Consider the following 17,224-nt stretch of genomic DNA (forward strand, 5'->3'; position numbering starts at 1 on the left):
AAAGGAAAAAAAAAAAAAAAAAAAAAAAAAAAAAAAAAAAAAAAAAAAAAAAGAAAAAAAAACAACAAAAAAAAAAAAACACAACGAATATCTCATTTTTAACATTTTTAGTGTAGTCAAACTTGCTCGAGAGAACACGTTTATTAAGAGACCTTCTGCATTGAAACTATACTTTTTTTCAGTTCCTTGATCAAATTTTGTTGTAAAATGAGACCACAGACCACTTGTTGCCTTTCACATAGGCGGCTTTTCATAATATAGTTCACACTGGAAATTTGTTGTGAAACGCCATGTCCGAGAATGCCTCGCATTTGGAAATAAAATATCTCTTATCTTACCTTTGCGAAAACAACAAACAAAAATTTACCAGGCATGTCCAAAATACTTGAGCTTAAAATAATAAACTAAGTGGTGCTTGTTTTGTTCTAAGTCTATGGCTAAATATTCAACCGTCCCTTTGCTTAAAAATCTTCTATAGTTGCTTCGAAGATAGGATACAGTTTTACACTGATATATTAAATAAATACCGGGATTATCTCAATCAATGTGTGCCGATATACGCAATAGCAAGATAACTCCTACATACTTCTTGGTATTTACAATAGAGTAACCTCCCATCGTACGTCTTTGCTTGAATCCTGTCATTTTCGCCAAAATGTTGCATTATATTTCAACTTAACGTAAAAACAATGTTTCTGAATGTGTAAAAATATTATATGTTTTGTTTTCTAAACTCAGTTAAGTAATAAAAAACAATACATTTCTCAATTTTTTTTAAAAAATAATCCGTTGGTGAAATGCACAACACTGGCACCTGCTGAGCTTGAATATTTTACAAGGAAAATGGGAGTGTAGGTGTCCCTCTCATATGACACCAGTCTGTTTTCTCTAGGAAGTGGAGTCAAGAGTGATTTAAACAAGATTGAAACTTTTATTACAACTAAGCTAAAACAAATAAGTATCAACTAAAAAGGTCGAAAGGCTTCAAGATGAAGTTATACCAACAAGCGCTGTAGTACTCGCGAGAAACATTTTTCTTGTTGAGAGATTTTCATCCTAAAATACAAAATTTTAAACAAATAAATATTATACTTTTAGAATCTCTTCGCACAGAAAACCTCTATTTTCTTTCATAATCAAGCGCTTTTTTGGACTAGGTATCGCTCTAAATGGGGATTAATTTTGTAGGCTATATTAAAAAAGAGGGGCTTGTTTTTTGTGGGGTGTAAAAGAAAGCAAAAAAAAAAAACAAAAAAAAAAAAACAAAAAAAAACACTAGATGTGTGTCCATAGGACACCGGTTCCCGCCCCCCACTCCTGCCACTGTAACATGGTTTAATAACTCAGGTTAAACAATTTTTAAGATGTTTGCAACACAAACTTTTAAGAACCTTAAGTGTATCTTTCACTTAGTTGGCCATAACTCTGGCCTGGCTGAGTAAAATCCTAAAGAGAACATTTCATAGGCTATAAAACAATCCTCTAATGTTTTATGATTCCAGGTCAAGAACATTTTAACATACATGTTTCACAAACTTTTTTTTTAGTAAATCTGGACAAGAAGTCTGGTCTTGTGTAGTGAAATAATGACTGTAGGTAAAATATTTTCGGAGCTACGCGCGACAAAACATTAAAATGACATTTTTTTCCTAGGTCAGGGGCCATAACTCCTACAATAATGAATGAATCCGGACGCGAAACCCTAGGTGCACAACTGCACATGCTGACCAACATTCCTGTAAACTTTGGTGACTCTAGCTCAAATACTTTTGGAGCTACGCGCGACACAACATTAAAATGACAAATGTTTTACTAAGTCAGGGGCCATAACTCCTACATACTGAATGAATCCGGACGCGAAACCCCAGGTGCGCAACTACACATGCTGACCAACATTCCTGTAAAGTTTTGTGTCTCTACGTCAAATACTTTTGGAGCTAGGTGCGACACAACATTCCCGGTAGGACGGACGGACGGACAAGAGCAAATCCATATGCCCCCACCACTCATTCGGGTGGGGGGGGGGGGGGTCACAAAAAAGAAACTGTCATGTTTCGAACTCACACTCTTCTCTGACCTATCTTCATCTACCTATCTCTCACTATCCTCAGGCAATCCCAGATACTGCATATTCCAAGGCACAAGTGTACATGTCGCTGTGGATCATCTATATTCTGCAAATGTGCAAACACATTTAATAGCATATATAATATTATGATACACAGTGAATTCTCCTACATACAGTTTCACACACATGTAGTCGCATGCATGCTGTCATGGCGGCAGCCATGTTTACATATTTTCGGGACTTCTACAGTATAATGCGGAGAAAAATCTATAAATAGAAACTACGTAGACTGTTATGAATATGTAAAATATGCATGTGACAAACCACGAGGCCGGCATGAATATGCAAAGTGTAATCACGTGACAAAGTGTACGCCAATGATTGAACGAGGTTTATGTTCGTAATAGTACTGTCGGTTCCGATGTAGCAATTTCCAATACAAGGGACCAAATATGGCAAATACACAGACTGCGTTAAGGGAAAGTTTTGTTGGAGGGAAATTGAAATTACGCTAACTTTCAGTGAGCAAAATGGATGATTCACTTTAGGATTTTGATTTAAAGCCGGAGCTGTTAAAAATACTAATTTATATGTAAAAAGTGTTGACAGTAGAAAAAGATGTATTGGAGTACAGTGCTCTGTCGAGAGAAAGGATAGCTGTATACAGCATAAACGTGTAAAATTAGTTGAGAAGAGCGTGCAGGTGGGGACGGAATGTCTTGTAAACTATGTACAGAAGCTGTCACGTGGCAGTAACACTACATACCGTAATTTTGTAAATAAAATAATTCCTAACAAAATGGCTTCTTACAGTTCTGCTTCGATACTGAACTTGTTCCAAAGACTAGAGAGTGTCCAACGTGTGGACAGGCGATGACACTGCTAAGTGATCAGAAGGTGTCTGACGGTCACAGATGGTATTGCAGACAAACAAAAGGAGATTACAAACACGAGCATAGGCTGAGCATTAGAAATGGGACTTATTTCAGTAAAAGTAACTTGACATTAGAAGAAATACTACAGTTTGTGTACCTCTGGATACAAGGAACCCCACAGAACTGCATACAACATGAATTGGGCAACTCGCGTACTACGAATGAGGACTGGGCAAGTTTCTTCAGGGAGGTTTGTGAAGTTTCAGTTATGGAATCAGGTGAGCAGATTGGGGGTCCAGACTTAGTCGTTGAAATCGATGAGAGGAAATTTGCTAAAAGAAAGTATAATGTTGGACATCGTAAAGGGAGTTGGGTATTCGGAGGCAGAGAAAAAGAAAACACCAAGTGCTCTACCAATGTATCTGGGTGTTTAGAAGCAATGCAGCAAGACACCTACAAAATGCTTCAGCTATATCATAAGCTTTAAATGGCCAGTTTAGGATTTTTAAAGAAACATGTTTAACACCATGATGCCATAAATAGTTTCGCTGCTGTCCTCGTAATTCTCATATATTTTCAATAGTCTGCCAAAAGCAGAACTGGTATTTGAAATTCTGTTTCTGACTTCATCAATGTTGACCGTATGTTTATTGCTTAAAGAATCTGGTCTTATATTTTGATGCAGGGTTCATGTCATGGTTGAACGTTACAGAGAACTTGATTTTTTGACACTGCGGTGCAGATGGTTTGGCCGAAATTATCACATGACGAAAAATATGACCATGCTGGTGTGTATGTCTCCCTCAGATCAGCCCAACGAAGAGGAAGTATTTAATGACAGTCTCTCTCTTTTCATTGTTATAACAATTTGTAGTCTTCTCAAACAGAACAGTGTCCCACCATATTTTTGAACTATTTCGTCATTGTTTCCGAAAGATAACAACAAAACAACCGTTTACCCATTTTGTCAATTCGAAGGGAAGGTATGGATGCCATCATGCCAACATGAAATCGGGTATTCAAAGTATGATGAACTTTAAAGTATCGTGCGAACTATATTTTGCTACGTTCTTCCGGAAAACATTTTCCAACGGCACTTCGAACGCTTTGATCATTTCGACAATAGTTGCACAGATTTGACATGTTGCTCCTGTGTGAAAGAATTTTCACAATGCTTTGCTTCAGATGATTTATCAGGGGTGGACTATTAAGCTTTGTTGGAATATTAACAAAGTTTTCCACCCGTAGGTGATTTCTGTATTGCTACAGCAACTCGATCACTTGTTAATGTATACGCTTGCAAGAAGCCATCAACAAGCTTTCAGCTTGGGCTTGAGACAGTATATCAGGGAAAAATGAGTATAGTTCAACTGTCTGGCCCACTACTGCCAAAACTAACCAACAGGCTGCCCTGGACAAGGTTAAAAACCAAGCAATGCGCATCATGACAGGTGCTACAAAGTCTACACAAATCTCCTTCATGGAGAAGCAACAAGTATACAACCGTACAAGACATGAGACATGCAAAGGTCCTGTTTTAAGCAGAGAAGTTTAGGTCATTCGAAGAACATCTCATGAAAGCCAAGTTGGATGGCTACACCAAAATTCGGCTCAAGCTTAGCATCTTCGTTCACGAGACAAAGAAACTCGATCGAGAGTTCGAAACTGAGCTGAACATACCAACAACTCCCCTAGGTAGAGAAGACATTATAAACCCTCTAGGGAATGATCTGTCTTCAGAGACTGTGAGACTTGCTGTTCCTCATCTTGACCGCGGGAAGCAAGAGGATGAAGGTATTCGGAAAAGCCTCACACTAGCCATGATCAATGAAGACTATCCTCCGGAAACATGGACTAATGTCTATACAGATGGATCAGCCAAATGCGTCATCAAAGATGAAGGAGCAGGAGTTTTTATTCTATACCCATCTGGCAAGCGAGAAACTCTACATGTAGCCACAGGACACTGCGGCAATTTCTAGGCGGAGACTGAAGCGCTCATGAAGGCCGTCTGAATGATTGAAGACTCGACAGAAGAATGTTCCTCAGTCGTCTATCTCACAGATGCACTGTTTGTCATGGAAGCTCTGACCACGCTAAAGCTCCACAGCTAACCAGGAGAATGCAGAGCCTGAGTGTCACCTTCAAAGTTAGACTCAAGTGGATTCCATACCATTGTGGACTTGCAGGCAATGAAGAGGCAGACCAACTGTCAAAGCTAGAAGCTCAGTCAGAACAACCAACAACACCTGCGAGTCACCATCATCAAGGCACTAACGAAACCAAGGATAGAGGCAAATGCTTTTCATCTCCTTGATTGGTCGGAACAAATGATGCTGGTCACGCTTCGCTCAGGGAACAACAAGCACAATGCTCACATGTACAAAAAATACAGACTGGTGCCATCACCAACCTGTCCATGACGTGAGGAAGATCAGACTACGGAGCATGTACTCCATAAATATAAAAGGCATGGCAGAGGAGCGAGGTGCAACTTGGCCGATAGATACCTCGATCCACCAGAAATTGTATTGAGGCATCGAAGATCTGCGGCAAACCCCAAGTTTCATCGGGGCTACTGGTTTGACAGTGTAGGGCGAAAGAAGAAGAAGAAGAAGAAAAAGAAGAAGAAGAAGTTAATATATACAGATGGAACCAATGCCTTTAGAGTTCTGGTTGTTTTGGCAACAAAAAGGAAACCTAAATAAATCTTCCTGGATAAACAATAGTTCGGACTAAGCTATATTTGGTAGGTAGCATCAGCAAATATACCTGTATCAAATTTATACAAATTCTGGCCCGTCCCGGAATTCATTACTTTTCTCTATAACGGTTGTTGCTGGGGCACTATCTAATGAACCTGTATCAGACATAAATTATGTAAATTATGACACCAGTGGGACCAGAAGCGCTCGCAATGGAGTAACTTGTTTTACATACATTTATGTTGGAAAAAACTTTAGAAATATTTTTTCTCTAAAACCATTTCAACTGGAGCTTTGATATATAGAATTTTTCATCATCTAATGGAACTGTTTTACATTTATGCAAATCAGGAGCCTGTATTTATAAAGACAAAACATGCAAAACGATAAATAGGACAAGTAGACAAGTCGATGGCCGGGAACTCAAGCGTCCCTTGTTTGAGTTTCAACTACAAGAATATCATTCCGTTCAACTTCGTTCAGCTGGTCAGGGAGAAGTATGAAAGTATAAACAGTTTAGCGCGCATTTCCCAGACTAAGGAGGTCAGCAGAGAGACCCTTAACCTTAAGCCTGCTGGCGGCAAGTGGTTTTGCCTTTGCGATCAGTGCAAACCAAGATCAGCCTGCACGTCCGTGCAGGCTAATCATGGTCTGCACTGTTCGCTATTCAGTCATTAAATTTTCAGTGAATAAGAATTGGTATTGCCCAAACTGAATGATGGACCAATTCATTTTAGAAATTTAGCAGGGTATAGGTTAAGACATTTCTCTCCTACTTCAGACAAGTGGAGCGTGACAGCATAGCTAAAGTCGCTTCTGTATAGATTCATCTTCACCATATATGCTACTTTGCCGTTGATGTAGTACCACGCACAGTAAACTGGTTAAAACTACGCCAGCAGCAGACTTCCGAAGGTCAAACATGCATCAATCTTTTTGGCACTGTGTTAATATGCTTTTTAATACGAACGGAAGGGTAATAAAACAACATATGAAACACAGTGCTACTATGATATTTCTATTTGATTTTATTCATGCATAATATTAGGGATACAAGTAAACGCCAGAAAATGTTGTGATTCCCACAGTTGGTGCACGTTCAACGTGGTCATGATTACCTATAGCTTCTACCCAGACAGTGTCACCTTTATTCAGGCGTTTCAAAACAACGTTTCCTCCTTGAAGATCTTGTTTGTCATGAAATGTTTCCACGACCGCTTCAACAACTGCAACACTGTTGACTCTTATACTGACCCACGCTCCACCACCAATGCCACGTTCACCAGCAAACACAGATAGAAGGTACATTCCACTTTCAGGACATGCAAATACTCCCGTGTGAATATCGTAACCATTGCCTTCATTGGTAATGACCTGTTGAAGTAAAGAGAACGGATAAAAGCTGAAACATGCCTAAATACTATGTAATTGTCATTATTGTGGTTACCATCACCATTCGGTGTTTTTTTGTGTGTTTTTTTAAATCCAGTTACTTTGAACACGTTCATATTATCATATTATGATATATTATTTTCTGTTACTATCGCCGCTGTGGAAAATAATTAGGCAAGTTTTATAGACTGACACTTATATTGTTTAGTAGAAAACAGTCAGGATAAAAAAGCAATACATTTTGTGGTAAAAAAAACCTCCCGAAAACCTTTCAAATGAAGTATATTGCTGAAATATTCGTCATTAAAATTATCATAAATTGACGACCTGTGTCTTTCATGCTGACCGAGGAAATCAACAGGAAATAATGAACTGCTCGGATATATTTAAGAATACAAGTAATGTAATTTTCACATGTGTAGATTACACTCAGTCAAATACCTGGTTAAATTTTATTGTTTGGTGCTGGTTCGGATCATTGACGTCATGGTTTAGAATTGCAGTGAAACTTATTCGAGCATATTCTGAAAGAGTAGAACAAAATAAGTGACATAATAGCATACACGCTGCTTTGTACATTTGTGTTTTTTGATTCATTTTAATTGTACTTTTAACGACTGATTCTGCCTTTGCGACCAGTGTAGTCTTCTGTTCGCCATTCAGTCAGTATTTTGTTTAGTAATCACCCCTTTGAACAGTTAATGGTACTAATGAAAACGTTTGTATACAGAAAAAATAAATTACCTGCACTTCCGTTCAGAGCCCGACTGTATCTTGAAGTTTCTTGGGATGAACATGTTCGTTTTAATTCATGTAATTCCTTTTTCTGAATATCAATCGTGTTTTGAAGGTCTCTGGAATAAACAGTGCTTCTCTATTTAAGTTTTGTAGCGAAGGAAGTCTTATATAGGTAAGTGCATCTATTTCATAAAACCGTAAAATTGATAAATGTTGTTATATTTTCTGGTTCTTTGTGATCATGTAGTATCCATTGAATATGTCTGTGGAATAAAAGCCGATGCTAGAGGCGTGAGGGGTATTGCGCATTTCAATACTTCTTATGAACAGACCAAATCATATCGAGTCTAACATTGTTTAGCTTTGTAGCTTTGTTGCGCTTAGGTTTCCAACACTTGAGCCATATTCAAAGTACTACAAAACATAAAATAATATCATTTGGAAAAAAAAAATAACGCAACCTAGTAAAATAACTGATTCTAACACGTGTAACATTTTCTTTAATGTTACCAAGGAAGGACTTTACCGTGTATTGTCTTGTCGATTAAAATACAAATATGACCCACTTTTGGCTATTCCGCCTAAAAAGGATTCCAGATTAGTTTTCCTTCCTGGTGTAATACGAACGTGCTAGAATGGAAATAGATTTTAGTTTTGCGTTCGGCGAGAGTGATTAATTACGACGCATCTGAACGACCAAACGTGTTTTATTTGCCAACAAAGCACGCACAACTAAAATCTATTTCCCAAATAGACTCCATGATCTATAAACAAGTAGTAAAAGACCGTAAGACTTGTATACTAAACTGAGTACTTACACGATAAAATTTTAAAACTTTTAGCTAGCTGTCTTACCTATGCTTAGATTCCAAAGCCGAAAGTCGTTGCAGTAGAAAATCATCAACTTCCGCATGAGCAAAAGCAGTTGTTGTATAAAAAACGACCGCTATTAACGAGATAAGTAAACATCTAATAATGATACAAGTTTCCATCTTATTTTGTGAACGAGATTTGGTGAACTGAATAAACTTATCTTTCATATCTCTCACGCTTTCGTCTTTCATATCTGTCAACCTAAAACTTGTGATGAAATTGAATAATGCAGACCATATCATGTCATATTATGAAACATATTATGCAATTCTTGATTACTATAACATTTTTAGCAGTACAGAAGAAATACAATTTTACAGTCTTCTACAAGCTGAAGTTCTATATATGACATATACTGTATAATACAATGATTTTGAGCTAATGGAATCAAGAGAGATAACCCAAGGTCGGGAACAATGACTCATAACTATAATAGTATAAAACAAGTGTTTTGCTTTTTATTTAGTTAGTTGTGTCGATTAAAGGACAGTTTATTGTGTGTGACGCACTTTTATTATTATGTTTTTTAAGCCTTTAATACTACTTATATGCACCCTTTCCTCATTTTGGCAGATGTCCATGATTAGTCATACATTAGATGAAACAGAGGGACCAGTGTACTTTTACTTAAGGTAGTGCAGCAGGTTGTTTACACCTTATTAAACTGCTAGGACTTGTAGTGTAATAAATTCATATTTTATGATTAAGACACTCTTTTTTTTACAAACCTTTGCTTTGTTTCATAACTTCACTTTACCATCTTGTGTTTAAAGATCATTTGTTGACTTTTCAATTCATCAAACTAACCTGATGTTACTTTTTCATTCTTAGTTATTCAGATCAAACTGAGCTGATATTATTAAATGAAGCTTTCTGGCCGGGCTATTTGGAGTTGATTACAAGAAATAGGACCAGTAGTGTCCATCTTGACAGTATCACAAATAATCACTCGGGTTTCGAACCATTACATAACTCCTTGTAACCAGACCCAATAGACCGTGCTACAGAAAAGTAGCCATACCAAAAAATAAAGCCACGATTGTTTAAGAATCTTAGTTATGGTATTGTTTTTGAAAAATTGTAAATTTTTTTTATTAAAAGAGGTTATGGAGACCAGAGTATTTTGAGACACACGTTTAGTGCTAAACCCTTTTACAGTTTTCCGCTACGCTTTCCTCGTTGATATTGTATGAAGAAACAGATGAACGACTCTATGCTTGAGTTCTTTATACCCAGTCGAACTGATCTGTTTTGTTATTCGTCTTCTAGCCTGTTTCGTACAGGTCTTAGTGGTGTTTCTCTTGTTGACCTGCATACTTCAAATGCATTGAGTACACGTGTATATGGTTCTTTATGTTCGTTATCTATTTTGCATACATTTGTGTGCTTTGTTGGATTAATATCATTATGCTAAATATTCTTAAATTTCATGTAACAGTTAATCGGATGGTCCTCCTTACAATGTATACAGATGGAGAAAATGCTTTCAGACTTCTGGTTGCTGTGGCAACAAAAAGGAGAGCGGTGGTCTAGTGAATAAGGTGTCAGTCGCTCAATCCAGGGGTCGTGGGTTCGAGTCCAACTGGGGTCACGACCATGACTTCTCATGCGACACAAGTGCTGGATTTTCCAGGAAGCGGTTTCAAGAGTGGTTCCTATAAGCTTAAAGCTTTCTTCACAATCGAGCTAAAACAAAGTAGTATAAACTAACACAAAGGAATAACTTTGAAAATCTTTGAAAAATCTTCCCCGAGTTCACAGTAGTTCGGACTTAGATATATGGGATATGGAACATCACCAAGTAAACCTGGGTAACAGTAAAGTCTGACTCTTAGTTTAAAAATGACCCGCTCCGGAATTAATTTGCTTTCCAAAAACTTTAAATCTTATATTAGAAAAAGTCTTTAAAATATCTCTGAATCAAAATAGTTTGAGCTCTAATATCACCTGACGGATGGACATGTATCAAACTAAGATAAATTATGACACTGGGATAAGAAGTGCTCATTCACCGGGTATAACTTTCTCTATATAATTTTCTCTAGAACTGTTATAGCTGGGGCTTTGATATTATGAATGTTGCACTATCTAATGAATCTATAAAAGTTTGATTCTGGGAACAGAACTGATCCTTTAACTGGGTAACTTTTATTGGAAAAAAAAACATCAGAAATATTTTTCTCTAAAACCGTAATAGCTTGAGCTTTGATAATAAAAGATTAATAGGACAGTGTTATGCCCTCGTGGGTATTTTATTTGTATTTTGACCGCAAAAGATGTCATTCCTTGCAAGCTGGCCAGGGAGTAGTGTCAAAGCAAAATCTTCTTAGCGCATCTTACTTAGACTATGGATATAAGCGGAGTGACTATTGTTACTTATTTGGCTAGTAATGGCTACCGCACTCCACTGCTTCAGACAAGTGGATCGTTATTAAGGATAAATGCTACTTTGCCCTTGACCTAGTACCACCCATATTAAACAGGTTAAAATTTCGCCAATGACAAAATGTTTTTAAAAAAAGTGGTCAGCACACTTCCGCAGGTCAACCATGCATCTTTTGTCGGCAGTCAGCTGCTTTACTTTTCCACTACAATTTTTATTTGTGGCGGGCCTACCCTGTGATACATGGCTCTCGTTGTCTTTGCTGTGCTCTGTGCTTCCGTGAAATATAACCTTTCCTTTTAATTTTCATAAGAACAACACAGTAATTACTTTTCAATAAAATAACATAACAGATGAAACTCGTATCAGTACTAGTATAATGTTATCATTTAATTCTCATACAGTTAGGGATACAAATAAACGCCAGAAAATGTTGTGATACGCACAGTTGGTGCTCCTTCAACGTGGTCGTAATCACCTAAAACTTCTACCCACACAGCGTCATCTTTATTCAGGCGTTTCAAAACCATGTTCCCTCCTTGAAGATCTTAGGTGTCGTGATATGTATCTACGACCGCTTCAACAACTTCAGCACTGTTGACTCTTATACTGACCCAAGTTCCGCCGCCATAGTCACGTTCACCAATAAATACAGACAGAAGGTACATTCCACTTTCAGGACATGTAAATACTCCAGTGTGGATATTGTAACCGTTGCCTTCATTGGTAATGACCTGTTGAAGAAAAGAGAACACTCATATAATACCTGAAACTGGCTCAAAAACTGTGATTTTCATTACTATACTTACCATCACCATCGAGAATAGTTGTATTGTCTCCTTTATTTCCAAAAACATTCACTTTGAACACATTTATGATATTAAAATGATACAAGTTTTGATTGCGAACGCCGCTGAGGATATTATTGAGGCAAATATAACAGACTGACACTTATTTAGTCTAAATTATTTCATCTAGGAAACATGTCTATTACTTGACTCGGGAATAAAGTAAACTTTTGTTAAAAGCTGTAACATTGACTCAGTGCAATATTATGTTTACGATACAACCCCACTAGAAGCCAATCTGAATCACAAAGTAACACCTATTGCGATAAAAAAGCGAATAATGAGCAGTTCCTAACACTTTCAAATGAAGTATTTTGTTGAGTTTGCTTCATTATCACGTTCAGGTTATTATAAACTGATGACTTTAAAATATACTCAAGTGTTAAGATCTTTCATGCTGACCTAGAAAGAATTTTACGAAATCAACAGGAAATAAAGAATTGCTCGGACATGTTTAAGAATTTTGAATTTGCACATGACCGTGTAGACACCAGTAAGTTAAATACCTGGTTAAATTTTATTGTTTGGTACTGGCCCGGATGATTGATGTCATGGTTAAGAAATACAGTGAAACTTATTCGAGCATATTCTGAAAGAGCAGAACAAAACTGGTGACATAAAAGCTCACACATTGCATTGTATTTTGATTCATTTCAGTTGTAATTTTAATTTCACAGCAATAACATCTAAACGTGCGAATTTGAGGTTGAATCAATCAGTCCTGAACAATCGAGTTAAACTATACATGTATTGTTATTAAGTAGAACAAACTCATGACTTAAAAATATATTTAATAATATTTTAAGATATAGTAATACAGTACTTTTTTCGTTTCTAAGTTAATTGTTTTCAATACATATAGTTTATAGAAATATTATATAACAAAAACTATTGGATACAGGAAAAATAGATTTAGATTTACCGGCACCTCCGTTCAGAGACCGACTGTATCTTGAAGTTTCCTGGGATGAACATGTTCGTTTTAATTCATGTAATTCCTGTTTTAATTCATGTAATTCCCTTTTCTGAATATCAGTCGTGCTTTGAAGGTCTCTGGAATAAATGGTGGCTCTTTATATAAGTTTTGTAGCAAAGGAAGGCTTATTGGTAAGTGCATATATTTCATGAAACAGTCACCACACCAACTGATAACGGTTGGTGGAAATTTCTTTATCGTAAAATTGATAAAGAATCCAATGTCGTTAAATTTTCTGGTTCATTTGGATCAGGTAGTATCTATTCAATATTTCTGTAAAATAAATGCCGATGCTAGAGGCGTGAGGAGTAATGCGCATTTCATACTTCTTATAAACAGACCAAATGATACCGAGACTACCATTATTTAGCTTTGTTGCGCTTATGTTTCCAAATAGGCTTCTAACAGATTTGCTCCATGAATATAACACTTGAGCCATATCCAAAGTACTACAGAACATAAAATAATAACATTTGGAAGAATAGAACGCAATCAAATAAAATAACTGATTCTAACACGTTTAATATTTTCTTTGATACAAACAAAGAATGATTTTACCGTGAATTGTCTTGTCGATTAAATCGCATTTCGCAATATGGCCTACTTTTGTCTATTCCGCCTAAAAAGGATTTCAGATTACTATCCCTTCCTGGTGTAATTCGAACGTGTTAGAATGGAAATAGATTTTGGTTTTGCGTGCTTTGTTGGCAATTAAAACACTTTTATTCGTTTAGATGCGTCTAAATTAATCACTCAGGCATTTTGCCTACGTGACTATATAAATTTCTACGCATCAGAACTCAAAACCGTGTTTAAGTTGCCAAAAAATCACGCAAAACTAAAATCTATTTCCCTAATGGACTCCATGATCTCAAAAGGACTAGTTATAAACAACACAGAGTAAAAACCAAGATATTACGATAGTAAGACTTGTATACTAAACTAAGTATTTACAAGATAAAATTTTAAAACTTTTAGCTAGTTTTCTTACCTATCTTTGGATTCCAAAGTGGAAAGTCGGTGCAGTAGAACATCATCATCAACTTCTGCATGACCAAAAGCAGTTGTTGTATTAACAACGACTACTATTAACGAGATCAGTAAACATCTTATAGTGATACAAGTTTCCATCTTATTTTGTGAACGAAGTTTGGTGAACTGAATAAACTTATCTTTTTTATATCTCTCACGCTTTTATCTTTCACATCTGTCAACCTAAAACTAAGCTGATGTTACATTTTTTTATTCTTAGTTAGTTTCGAACCATCACATAACTCCTCGTAACCAGACCCAATAGATCGTGCCACAGGAAAGTAGCCATACCAAAAAGTAAAGCCACCATTGTTTAAGAATCTTAGTCATGGGATTTTTTTGTAAAATTGTAAAATATTTCATTAAAGGAGGTTATGGAAACCAGACCATCACAAGTTTAGTGCTAAACCCTTTCACAGTTTACTGCTACGCATTCCACGACGAAACAGGTCTTGAGTTCTTTATACCCAGTCGAACTGATCTGTTTTGTTATTTGCCTTCTGGTCTGTTTCGTACAGGTCTTAGTGGTGTTCCATTTGTTGACTAGTGCTTTCTTCTAAGGCACTGAGTACACGTGTATATGGTTCTTTATGTTTACTATTTATTTTGCATACATTGTTTTGTGTTTTACATTTCGTTTGTATGTTTTTGAATTTACGTGATGTGGATGACTTGTATTTATGCAGTCCAAACTATGACACTTGTCTGTACTGTAGACATTGCCACCACATATAAATTAGGCTAAATATATAGTTTTTATATTTTGATTTTTGTTCGCTAAACCTACATCTCAACAGCTAAACATTATATATCTACCTAGTATTACGAGTAAAACAACGAAAGATATTGTATTTATTTGTTTCTTTTGCGCGCACCTGCTAAAATATAAACTAATATAGAATCAAATCAAAATAAACCTAAGCAAATTAATGGTTGTAGCGTTATCTTAGTTTGCCCATATGTTAAATTGCTAAGCGTATGTTGGTGTTAAGCGTATGTTGGTGCGTACTTTAGCTGCCTTTTCATTTCATTTCGTTGTGAATTTATAAATGATAAATCTACAGGTCGGTTCATTACCCATGAGTTTAGTGGTATAATGCAGTGATAAAATGATTTGAACTTTACTTTTACAATACCTTAGTTGGGAATCACGTGACTACACATGGTAGTACGCACGGAAAAAATGGATGCCGTTTCTCTCGGTTCATCGAAGAAAACAAGGTCTTTTGACTTAAATACATGACTATTGCTATATTATATCGCCATTGTCTTCCGATTTTCTCATATGTGTGATACTTTTTCTAATGTTATGTACTTTTCGAGAATTTGAATCCGTGAGTCGTTTCCATAATGGTAGGATGTATGGACCGGAGAAAACTTCTACTATTGCTTTTAAAACCCTATTTGTAGTTGTATCATACAATATTGTCTAGTAGGAGATATAATAAATTAAAGGCGCTTTGGATTGGTTTGGTGTACGCTCGCAAAATCCGAGAAGTGATCGTTATGTTAGTGAACACGTACATTGCTGTTTGCTAGTGTCCACGGACTTGACCAAATACCTACACATCTGAGGTCTGGCAATACCCAGTATGACGTTATTGTGTCGTCATCTGTTTTCGAACAGCACATGTATATATCTCTTATTACCGTCTACACTCTCACGAGTATTGTGGACAGGTGCACGTCGACTGTTACTGAGAATAAAAGTACAAATACAGTTTTTTTTTCTGCGACCATCAGAACATGAAAATGACGGGGTTGTTAAAATGTTAAAAATATAAGAAAGACTAACAATTGTATAAAAACATTTTAAATTTGCATTTTATTAGTAAATGAACTGGGACACTGCTTTCGTAAAGGGCTCAAGGTCAGATAATGTTGCAATATTGGCGACAACCTCTTCCAGAAGACTGCTGTGCGGAGAAAAAGGAACACTTGAAATTTTTTAAACTGATATGGACTTGACGGCGAATAAGGAAATGCATATGTCTGGTTAACCTGGTCCACCATCGAATACCCGTTTGATAAAGAAACAACGATTGGAAATTAAATCACGAAGTAATAAATGAAATCACGAAGTAATAAATAACCAATTGCGACAAGCTAGATTTGTGTGATAAAAATATATCAAAGATGCATCAACGGCATTTGTATTGAGTAAGGAGGACAGGTTTGATGTCGTATTAAACATACATGACATGATGATGAAAAAGCTACTCTTTAAACAATTTTGTTTTTAGATAATTGATCTCCCTATCACATAAACATTTTTCTATTAACTTGCAAGCATTTACTTTCAAATGTTTAGGTTGAAACTGACAGTACTTATTAGATCTATAAAATCACTATTATCAAATTTCATAACTGTTATGTTTTCATGTGATGGAGCAATGCATGTCTATGTATACAATGGTCGAATCTTCATTTCTGTGATCTTCATTGGCACATTGTATCCCTTCCATGAGTGCCAGATAGGACCTGCACCGGCGCTGGTTTTACCGTAGTCTCCATTCAGATTGGATAGAAGGCAATCTTTGAACCACCAACCTCCAGGGCGAATCTGAGCACAGTGTCTTCCGCTGGGATCGTTATCTCTATCCGCGTCGAAAACCTCTGTCCGTTGTGATATCCAAGACTATCCCCGGCATTGCCACCGATAAACCAGTCAACCAGAAGTCTATAATTTAAATTACTGTCACCGACAAGAAAGATCTTCTATTCTGCAAATGCTGTTTCATCGTCGTTACTGGTCATGTCGACACGTAGTTGGTATACGTTCTGGGTTGAAGTCTCATGGATATTGTCGTTTCCAAGCCAAAAATTGTCACTAAGATTGCCAAAGCCAATCTTATTATCATACCAAGTCTTGAAAAAGTCGGTGTCAAAAATTCTGCGTTGTATTACAGTCCACCCACCTGTTGTTGTATCCATGTCACATCTAACCCTAATTTCTCTTTGTCCTGCACCTGGATATATGGTATAAATCCCTGTGGTCTGATGTCCTTCGTTCTTAATGTCCTGACAGTCACGAGGTTTTATATTTGTTTTCCTACAAGAACGATTCTTGCTTGTGTTGTCTTCTAGAACACTAGATATATTAATGAACATCTGCCTCATCATTTCTTCCATAGACTTTTCGGTGACACAATTTTTGGTCCCAGACGATCCAGTACGATATCCGCCATGAATATTGATAACCTGATTGCAGACATCTTCAGAGTCATCTGCTAAACATACTACAAAAAGCATGGTCAAAATTATACATCGATTTATAAATGGAAGACCCATTGCTTCTGTTATATCCAAATTATAAATGGTATAAATGGGAAAG

The 17,224-nt window shown here is 36.6% G+C and overlaps 3 protein-coding genes across 3 annotated transcripts; all 3 read right to left on the minus strand.

The window, feature by feature from the left end:
- Positions 1-6,653: 6,653 nt before the first annotated feature.
- Positions 6,654-8,804, minus strand: LOC123537304 (complement C1q-like protein 4). The gene is made up of 4 exons (XM_045320983.2): positions 8,634-8,804; positions 7,785-7,894; positions 7,482-7,564; positions 6,654-7,022 (listed from the first exon to the last, which is right to left on the minus strand). Exons 1-4 carry the CDS (start codon positions 8,768-8,770, stop codon positions 6,693-6,695), a joined length of 660 nt encoding a protein of 219 aa, XP_045176918.2. The 5' UTR covers positions 8,771-8,804; the 3' UTR covers positions 6,654-6,692.
- Positions 8,805-11,403: 2,599 nt separating this feature from the next.
- Positions 11,404-14,030, minus strand: LOC123537303 (uncharacterized). Its single transcript, XM_045320982.2, has 4 exons — positions 13,850-14,030; positions 12,805-12,935; positions 12,389-12,471; positions 11,404-11,768 (listed from the first exon to the last, which is right to left on the minus strand). Exons 1-4 carry the CDS (start codon positions 13,987-13,989, stop codon positions 11,583-11,585), a joined length of 540 nt encoding a protein of 179 aa, XP_045176917.2. The 5' UTR covers positions 13,990-14,030; the 3' UTR covers positions 11,404-11,582.
- Positions 14,031-15,561: 1,531 nt separating this feature from the next.
- Positions 15,562-17,224, minus strand: LOC123536746 (ficolin-2-like). The gene has a single exon (XM_045320135.2). The coding sequence runs from the start codon at positions 17,179-17,181 to the stop codon at positions 16,609-16,611; it is 573 nt and encodes a 190-aa protein (XP_045176070.2). The 5' UTR covers positions 17,182-17,224; the 3' UTR covers positions 15,562-16,608.

This window comes from Mercenaria mercenaria, chromosome 17 (assembly GCF_021730395.1).
Source record: "Mercenaria mercenaria strain notata chromosome 17, MADL_Memer_1, whole genome shotgun sequence".
In the NCBI taxonomy this organism is placed as follows: Eukaryota; Metazoa; Mollusca; class Bivalvia; order Venerida; family Veneridae; genus Mercenaria; species Mercenaria mercenaria.

Bases quoted from the DNA above. Each gene is read 5' to 3' on its own strand.
- LOC123537304 (XM_045320983.2), bottom strand. From the start codon at position 8,770: ATGGAAACTTGTATCATTATTAGATGTTTACTTATCTCGTTAATAGCG. The intron at 7,565-7,784 runs GTAATTTATTTT...CTACTCTTTCAG, and splicing joins GGCTCTGAACGGAAGTGCAG to AATATGCTCGAATAAGTTTC. The intron at 7,023-7,481 runs GTATTTGACTGA...TTACTTCAACAG, and splicing joins AAACAATAAAATTTAACCAG to GTCATTACCAATGAAGGCAA.
- LOC123537303 (XM_045320982.2), bottom strand. From the start codon at position 13,989: ATGGAAACTTGTATCACTATAAGATGTTTACTGATCTCGTTAATAGTA. The intron at 12,936-13,849 runs GTAAGAAAACTA...CATTTATTCCAG, and splicing joins ACTTTGGAATCCAAAGATAG to AGACCTTCAAAGCACGACTG. The intron at 11,769-12,388 runs GTATTTAACTTA...TTTCTTCAACAG, and splicing joins AAACAATAAAATTTAACCAG to GTCATTACCAATGAAGGCAA.
- LOC123536746 (XM_045320135.2), bottom strand. From the start codon at position 17,181: ATGGGTCTTCCATTTATAAATCGATGTATAATTTTGACCATGCTTTTT.